The sequence below is a fragment of the Sinocyclocheilus grahami genome, unplaced genomic scaffold (assembly GCF_001515645.1).
Source record: "Sinocyclocheilus grahami isolate Dianchi unplaced genomic scaffold, SAMN03320097.WGS_v1.1 scaffold4103.1, whole genome shotgun sequence".
Lineage (NCBI taxonomy): Eukaryota > Metazoa > Chordata > Actinopteri > Cypriniformes > Cyprinidae > Sinocyclocheilus > Sinocyclocheilus grahami.
Genome location: NW_015509104.1, coordinates 7,102 through 16,103, shown reverse-complemented (window position 1 = coordinate 16,103; position 9,002 = coordinate 7,102). Strand labels below are relative to the sequence as shown.

The 9,002-nt window shown below is 36.5% G+C and overlaps 2 protein-coding genes across 2 annotated transcripts; one reads left to right on the top strand and one right to left on the bottom strand.

The window, feature by feature from the left end:
• Positions 1-833: 833 nt before the first annotated feature.
• LOC107576656 (caveolin-3-like) lies at positions 834-1,495 on the top strand (the record flags this gene model as incomplete). Its single annotated transcript, XM_016262799.1, has 1 exon — positions 834-1,495. A coding segment is annotated over one exon (342 nt), but the record flags the coding sequence as incomplete, so codon positions are not given.
• Positions 1,496-2,529: 1,034 nt separating this feature from the next.
• LOC107576655 (attractin-like protein 1) lies at positions 2,530-8,821 on the bottom strand. The gene is made up of 6 exons (XM_016262798.1): positions 8,634-8,821; positions 7,823-7,906; positions 7,507-7,620; positions 6,176-6,304; positions 5,864-6,072; positions 2,530-2,549 (listed from the first exon to the last, which is right to left on the bottom strand). The coding sequence occupies exons 1-6, from the start codon at positions 8,819-8,821 to the stop codon at positions 2,530-2,532; spliced, it is 744 nt and encodes a 247-aa protein (XP_016118284.1).
• Between the last annotated feature and the right edge of the window lie 181 nt (positions 8,822-9,002).

Genomic DNA, 9,002 nt, shown 5'->3' with positions numbered 1-9,002 from the left:
ATCGGTTCTGCGCAGATTTTGCTCATCTCAAACAAGCCTAATCTCTTTTCAGAATTGTTTGTAACAATTTTAAAGTATTTACTGTCACTTTTTCTTAATGCATCACTGCTGAATAAAAGTATTAATTTCATATTTATTTATTTATTTGTATTTTTTTTATATGATTTTATTTTATTTTTGTAATTTTAGATTTCCAATCATCTCTGTTTTATTCAAGAAAATGGGTTTAATTTCAAATGTTGTCAATGTAGCTTGTCTTAACTACATTTTGCATATTTACCAAAGATCAGATTTTTATTTCAGCACTTATATAGATGTTACATAAAGATTTGAAATAACTTTCTGAAATACTTCCTCTCTAGTTGTTATGAGATTGAAGCAAAAATAAACAAGGTGCCAGACTGACTTCTACTGATGGGGAATTTTGATATCAAATGTCGCTGTTTGGAGAATTAATCATCATCCATTTTAGGAGTACAAGCAGAAGAGAACCCATACCACATGCTTGCCAAATCACTGACACTGACTATTGATTGCACAATATACTAAGCAGGTTTTGGCAACAACTCCCTGCCCTGTTGAAAAACCAACACAAGCATGGCAGCTGGTTGAGCTGGTTTAAGCTGGTCCTTAATAGGTCATGAGCTGGTCCTGCGCAGGAGCTAGTTGCTCAACCAGGACCAGCACATGACCAGCTTAAACCAGCTCAAACCAGCTGCCATGCTTCAGAACATACCTAACTAGCATATGCTGACTTTTTTAACAGGGTGGTTTGTGGAAATTTGTACTAACCAGCAAATGTCACCATGTCTTTTTTCCTCCAATAAATCAAGGTGGATTTTGAGGATGTGATAGCCGAACCAGATGGCACCCACAGTATGGATGGAGTGTGGAAGGCCAGCTACACCACCTTCACCGTCTCCAAGTACTGGTGCTACCGTGTGCTGTCGGCCATCTTTGGCATCCCAGTGGCGCTGCTGTGGGGCTTCTGTTTTGCCTGCATCTCCTTTTGTCACATTTGGGCTGTCATGCCCTGCATTAAGAGCTATCTGATCGAGACCCAGTGCCTGAGTCGAATCTACTCTCTCTGCATCCATACCTTCTGTGACCCCTTGTTCGAAGCTCTAGGGAAAATCTTCAGCAGTGTACGGGTGGCGTTACGCAAAGAGGTTTAGATTTCTTAGACAAGTCAAGGTTTACATGTTCAGTCCTTGGAGGAAAATATTTTATTTGACAAATATCAAATTTTGGAGTGTGGATTTTGAGGTCCCTAAAAATGAAAAGACTACATGAATAATAGAATGCCCCAGATGGTTAATCCTATGCAGTGTTTTGTATGTTCTCAGTTTATGTTAGAGGCTTTGGGAGCAATTCAGGATTAGGCCACCTGCTTTTTCAGAGAGACGTATGATGCAAGGCCTCTCTGACCGACAATGGAGAATAAGTCTTACCTGATATCATGTGGTTTTTCTCATTAAGTTTGACACATTTAAAGTGGGATGTTGCTGAGTGTGGTATTTTTATCATGACAATGTCAGATATATTCTGTACAACTACTAATTAAAAATTTAAGTTTAAATAATAATGGTTTGAATTGTGTTTTATTGTTATATATAGGCCTATATATTTTTTTCTTTTCTTGATTTTCTACACTACAACAACTAATTAAACATTACATTTTATGTCCCCGATTCTGTCACTGAATATACACTCTTAAAAATAAAGGTGCTTCAAAAGGTTCTTCAAGCGATGCCATAGAAGAACCATTTTTGGTTCCACAAAGAACCATTCAGTCAAAGGTTCTTTAAAGAACCATCTCTTTCTTACCTTTTTATAATCTGAAGAACCTTCTTTCACCACAAAGAACCATTTGTGAAACAGAAAGGTTCTTCAGATGTTAAAGGTTCTTTATGGAACCATTTAGACAAAAAGGTTCTTCTATGGCATCGTGAAGCACCTTTATTTTTAAGAGTGTAGAGAAATGCATTTTTTAATGAGATTAAGTGATGTATGCTTCTGTATCAACAAGCGATTTGCAAGTAATTTTAGGATGTTTTTACAGAACGTGCCAAAAGAGCTAACCTTTTTTTCTTCCATTTTTCTAAAAGTTCCATTTTTGGACTTAAAATGTTGCACCTGACAGGGACATATAGTTTATTGCTAAATATATACCTAGTCAGATATTGTATATTGTACCAGCATTTTTGATTAAATTTTGTCATTTGCAATGCCTCACAGAATGTCTAGCACATTTCCTCGAAAGTCAAACACCGCAAGATAACTATTGCCTTGAATCACGTTCTAATCGTTTCACATTTGCTAGGCTGAAGTAACTACAAAGAAAATTTGGCCATGAACATTTTTAAATAAAAATGCTTGTGCTTTTCATTCTGGTTTCAGAATCAGGATATAGGCAACTAGTTTGGTGGCCTAAAATTCCCATTTTTGGCTAAAGAAAATGTGAAAATAATACTTAATTTGCACACTCTCACCATTACAAATTAGCACTGTAGCATAAGCAGTTGAATCTTACGTAGCACTGATATCACCTGCAATACAATGTTATTGTAATCAGTGCAGGTATGAGGGCAATAAAACATCAAATCCTTTGTTTTGAGTACTTGATATTGGGTGTACAGAATATTAAAGACTATTCAAGTTAATTTATGTTAACTAGCCTACCTCATCTGTCATCTCTTTTACATATAAGATCACTTGATGTCGTATCTTCGAAAAGTTTGCATAAGAGAGCACCATCAAGACTTCAACCTGCCTCCAACCCTGGCTTGACCAACTTGGTTTAGGTGTCCATCATGATTGTGATTTCAAGCAAAGATCACACAACACACAAACCATGCTCCAACACACAAAGCTGGATCAGGTGTGTTTACAGTTTTTTTCTAAATCTTTACTTGTCACACAATTTCTGAAACCTGACAAACACCAGAACCATCCACCAAATCTGCAAAACCATACACTAATTCTCAGCTTTTGACTCAGTTTTCCATTTCATAAAACACTTTTTGCAAAACCCAACACACAATTCTCTATGTAACACACAAAAATCTAACAGGAATTAATATTATGGCAAAGGTGTTTGAAATGTGCTTTTTTAAATATGTTTGTGATATTTTGAATGCAGTGCTTCGTTTTGCAAGAGATGTGAGGCATTTTGCATTCTGTGTGTGCAATTCTTGGATTTGTGTGTAAAATTTTGAAAAAAAAAGAGGCAAAGTTTTGAAAATGTGTGTAAGCGGATGAAAAAAACTGTAAGACTGAACAAACACTGAGGGATATGGACCAGAACTGTCAACAACTTGATATGTATTCTCAATAACATGGTTAACAAGTCAAATACCTCTGATACAAATGAAACCCCAGAAACCTAATCACAAGTGTATGTGTTAAAAATCCCAGAATAAATGGTGATAAAAATGGTAATAATAAAAGGAGCAGTAAACAAAAAAATAATACAATTGTTTGTTGTTGTTACATAATCCATGAATTACTACAGATAAGCAGCTACACTTCTGAATGACTGATTTAAAAAATGATCCGGCACTGCCATCTAGCGGTTAGTAAAGCCCCTCTCTAAACGAAGAATAAGGTTGCAAGTCCACATCACGCCAGAGAGGGCAGCCTTTTCCCAACATTAAACAATCATTTTAGCATCTGAATAATAGACCTCCAAAAATAAGTCAAGTACTTTAAAATCCCCCGCAGTCACTAATTGTATCTCTTAAAACTCATCTTTGTTCATCAAAATTACATGTTTAAACGCTTTCCCCATGCAAATAACGTTTTTATGCCATGAATTTAACTACAACCTTACCTCACTTAGCATACCTGGAGCCATGAATATGTTAACTAACGTTATTCCCCGCCACCACTCAATCCCACCAGCTCGAACTTTCTCCACTTTTCCACTCATTTAACTTAAGTACTAACGGTAAACACTACACAATGGCAAATGGCAATACTAGATAAAGTTATCTGAGAGTGAACCCGTGAGTAAATATATTCTGAATGGATTAATTTACAGCCAAGAAAGTGCGCAAAGAACGCTCCCCTTAGCTATATGAATAAAAAGCTGTCACTTCTGAATCTCTAAACTGCCCCATTAATCTCTTATTCACATCATCCTACTTACATCTTATTTGCACCTTGTTTGTTGTAACGAGAGATATTCGCGACCGTGCAGAATTCAGCCTTGAACAAATCTCTGGCGTTTTCAGCGGTGAGTGGATTCTGACTTACCTAAACCTCTCTGATTGGCCGTTGCGTCAATAAAATCAACAGGTATGTCTGCGATTGGCTACAATGCTCAACGCTGCAAAAACACGTTGTAAGCAGAAACGTATGACCAGATATGAAAAGCCCCGCCCAGCAGGTTGATGGGATTGGTTAACAATAGGAAACGATCGACGTTTTCAAGATGCCTTTTTGGAAATTCTCTTTGGTACACCTCAATTTTAAGGAGAAAATCCTCAGCAGTGGTGTTGCCTGATGAATTGGTTTTCTTTAAGCATATTAAAACACCAGACAGACATTGTAAACAACGTTAAAAACGTGAGTTTCACCACAGGAGGTCTTTAAATATCGAAACATGTATATGTCCAGTAACCAAATACAATTGAAACTGTACACAAATAAAATCTATATTTCCAATGATATACACATGTGTAATTACTAATATTCATAGCTATATTTTTACTATTTTCACCAGATGTTGAACGTGCATCACAGGGGCGTAGGCAGCGGACGGGGCCTGACAGGCACAGGCCCCCGCCCACTCTGATGAAAGGGTCAGATTCCGAAAGCGCCGTCAGATTTACTTTCACTTTCTAGTGAATCGACTGAGATTAAGAGGTTCACTGCATAACTCTTGCGCAAAGTTTGCACGTTGCTTATGTGATATCCATTGGCTCGCCTTCCTGGTTTAAAACAAATATTTACAATATTGCGGCGTATAACTAGCCCCCGCCCCCCAACCCACCCACCCTTGAGTTCGCGGTTGGGGACCCTGGATTTGCGCTACGCTGGACTCCGTCCATCAGTTAGCCTAGTGCCCGCTCACTTTTGACAAGGCCCACCCAAAAATAAAATTCTGGCTATGCCACTGCTGCATCATATTAAAATTAAACAACATATCATTGATAACCAGCAGGTGGCACTACTGACATAAAACGTAAGACTCATTGTGATTTTGTTACTGGTGTTTATTTAGGTGGCTTTAAAGAATATTTCATGTTTGCAGTCACAAGGAGTTTGGAAAATGTATATAGGGAAAATGCACAAATGTACTACCCTTAAAAAATTAGAAAGAGTCTGTAATATTTTCTGTTTATGTTTTTGAAAGAAGTAAGTTACACAATGAAATATTACAATCTAAATTACCTGGACTTCTTTTATTTTGTAATTTATTTCTGAGATGGCAAAGCTGAATTGTCAGCATCATTACTCCAGTCTTAGTGTCACATGATTCTTCAGAAAATATTCTAATATGCTCATTTGGTGCTCAAGAAACCTTTATTATTAATCATTTTTTTAAACAGTAGTGCTGCGTAATATTTTTGTAAAAAAAAAAAAAATTGTGATACATTTGTAGGATTCATCAATGAATATAAAGAACAACTTTTATTAGAAATAGAATTATTTCACAACATTATAAATGTCTTGAATGTCACTTGTGATCAATGTAATGCATCCTTGCTGAATAAAAGTATTAAATTCTTCCAAAACAAATCTTACTGGCCAGTAACTGAACAGTAGTGTATGAGAACATTAACATTATTAAAAAAAATATGACCGTTTGGGAGACATAAAGACATAAAAGACATCTGAACAATTACTTGCCCCTCACCTTGCCAGCTATCATTGCAGACGCAGAGCTTTTCTCCGGTGAGGTCACAGTATCCGCGGTCAGGACTGCCACAGTCATCCCAACAGTAGGGAATATCACAGGCCTCACCTTTCCAGTATCGCTCACACTCACAGTAAACACTGCTGGAGATGGAGTTGCCCGTTGTACACCTTCCATGACCTGAACAGTTATTAGGACAGGAGTTGATCCTGAAAAACACAGCAGGGGAAGAGTGATCAGGAAAAATATATATATATATGTATGTATGTGTGTGTGTGTGTGAAAGCATTGTGACTGTATAACGATACTCACAAATAAAAGATGTTGAATCCTGTAAGATTGTAGGCAGCATCACTGAAAAAGTGTAACAATGCGTATCCAGATGTGGTCACCACCTCAGGAATGGTTTCATTTCCTTTTGTTTCTGGGACAACCAGGCCACTGGACGTGCAAGATTATGACACACAAATCAGACAGGAAAGACTTCCTTCCTTTGTGTTCACATGTTCCACTCAGCATGAGGACAGCTGTTGCTAAGCAAGCAGCATCAGGAGCAAGATAAATCTCTACTGCATGCACTTGACTGTCCAATATTTTACTAATAAGGAAGAGAATAAGCTCACATTCAGTGCTTCAGCACAACAAAGTGGACAACCACAGAGATGCAATGGACCAGACTCTGCACACCAACACACAAACACACTCACTAAAGTACCCAGCAAGTCATCTGAAAACAAGGTCTATCCCATTAAAAAGGCATAAGAGATGACATTTAAGAGGAGGAAGAAAAAAGAGACAGAGAAAGGAGAGAGAAAATAGAGTGAAGCAAAACAGACTGCTTTCACTATTAATGTGACTGTAACTTGATGTTCTTGAGGAATGCTTGCTACTGGTCATTTTTATTGAAAGTGTGACATTTTTTCTTGCAAGCTAATGGAAAACAAGCAAACAAGCAAAGGTCATTGTGTAACCTGGAGCATCATAAATTAGCTAGTGCAACAGTGCCACCCACTTTTTCAGCAACCTTGGTTCTGGAAGTATTTTCCCTATTCATTTTTCCCATATAGGGAGTCTAAAAAAGTCTTTGCTAAAGCGTTATGAACCATGAACCAAACCAGCCAGCTACGAGGTGAATCACAACATTACAAATTTTATGCTGTGAAAATGTATTTGAAAACTGGACAAAAATACAAAGGTGCAAGAGGGAAAGAACTACAATCCCATTAAGTGGGCTGCCAAATTGCGCAAATTAAAATGATGCAGAAATGATGATGCAAAATATGAAACTGTTGTAGTTTGTCACCAGTAATTCCATGGTTAAACATGACTATTTAAAAAATAAGTCAAAATAATATGGCCACAGAATAGTATAATTTTTCCACAAACTAAACTTGTTTTTCATTTACTGTAGTCACAGACCATGTTTACCATGATTAAAGTTAAAGTTTACTGTTCATTTAATAGAACTAACCATAAGGAGTTGTTCAATTTTATGAATTTGATGATTTTGTTATACTTTTGTTCATGAGATTATATGCACTGCCTTAGGCCAACAAAATGCATTTCTGTTTGATATGAATTGACGTTTGCATCTGCTGTGTCAGTTTGTGTGTATTAATGACTTTGATTCCACAATCACTTACCTAAACACAGCTACCAAAGGTGCGTATATTGAGTCTCCATCAAAGACATACATGTGATCCCAACTGCACTCTGTGGCAAAATGGTTGAAGCTTAACCTGAGCACAGCATTTGGGCTAAAATAAAAAGCAGAAAATATATTATTTTTTAATAATAAGACAAATGTATTTGAACCTAATATCCACTAATGTCACAGAAATAAATCAATACAATTTTTTATTCTAATTCTAATTTGTAAGTTGCTTTGGGGAAAAAAAAGGTAAATTATACATATAAATAACAAAGACTGTGAGATTAGCTTGACATAGTGGTACTCACTATCCTTCAATCAGCCAAGTGCATTTAGTCTTGTACTTGTAGTTAACTGGTCCATCAGTGAGTGATCCTGATGACTCTGTCAACCTGACAAAGAAAAATACAAAGATCAGTTGACATCTCAAAAGGGCCTTGATGGAACCGAAGTAAGAGAGAATATGGTAACGTTACAGAATATATGTGAATTCAGACATTTGTTCATTTGTTACTGCCTGGTTCACAAGGAGAATGTAAGACAGCAAAACCACATCATACATACTGAAATAAATAAATAAGTGTGTGTGTGTGTGTGTGTGTGTGTGTGCGTGTGTGTGTGTGCAAAAACACGATAAACCCCTACATATTAAAAATATAATACATTAATAATATAATAATATAAAAATTGTAACGTCTTCAAAATATGCAATTAGAATATGTAAAATCAAAATATAAAATCAGACAAACAGTTAAACAGTTAAAAAGGTCACTGAATGCTTTAAAAACTCCTGTTTCCAAAAAGAAAGAAAATATCATGCATCATATGATTTTGTATCATATATGCATGTTTTAAGCACAATAACATGTTAATAAAATGATCATCTATGCATTTTATCAACAGGTAATATTTATCCTTCCACCAAATAGAGTTACAATTACTTTCACCTGGATATTAAATTATTAAAATAAAATGTACATAAATGTAAATGTATAAATATACAAAATAATATTTAAAGGAAAAGAGAACAATGACTTGCATTCAAGCATGTTTGAAACTGGATGAAGTGTGTGATATTAGGACTTGAGAAAACATTGGTAATGATTAAAAATGACTGACATTTGACATCTTGACTGCACAGCCTGCCCAGTAAAATCCTCTACAGCGTCCAATGTCACCATCGTAAAACGCCATTCACGTGCGTCAACAAACTGGCCATGTGACACTGGCACAACCACCTGCTCCTGATTCATCCTCTTTCCCCTCATTTTCCATCCCTCATCCTCCAACACAGAAATGAGGGCCATAATCCCAACTGATTGAAGCAAAATATACTCATTTGTCTGACAGTGGAGGAGGGCCAAGACCAGAATGTTACAGCATAGTACAGAGCCAGTCACAGCAACTGCACTTCAATCAAGAGATCAGCTTATCTACAAAAAAACATGTTTATCACACAAACAGCACAAGAAGTGAAGATCACCAGCA

Bases quoted from the DNA above. Each gene is read 5' to 3' on its own strand.
- LOC107576655 (XM_016262798.1), bottom strand. From the start codon at position 8,821: ATGGCCCTCATTTCTGTGTTGGAGGATGAGGGATGGAAAATGAGGGGA. The intron at 6,305-7,506 runs GTAAGTGATTGT...TTGCACGTCCAG, and splicing joins CCTTTGGTAGCTGTGTTTAG to TGGCCTGGTTGTCCCAGAAA. The intron at 6,073-6,175 runs GTGAGTATCGTT...TGTGTTTTTCAG, and splicing joins GGATTCAACATCTTTTATTT to GATCAACTCCTGTCCTAATA.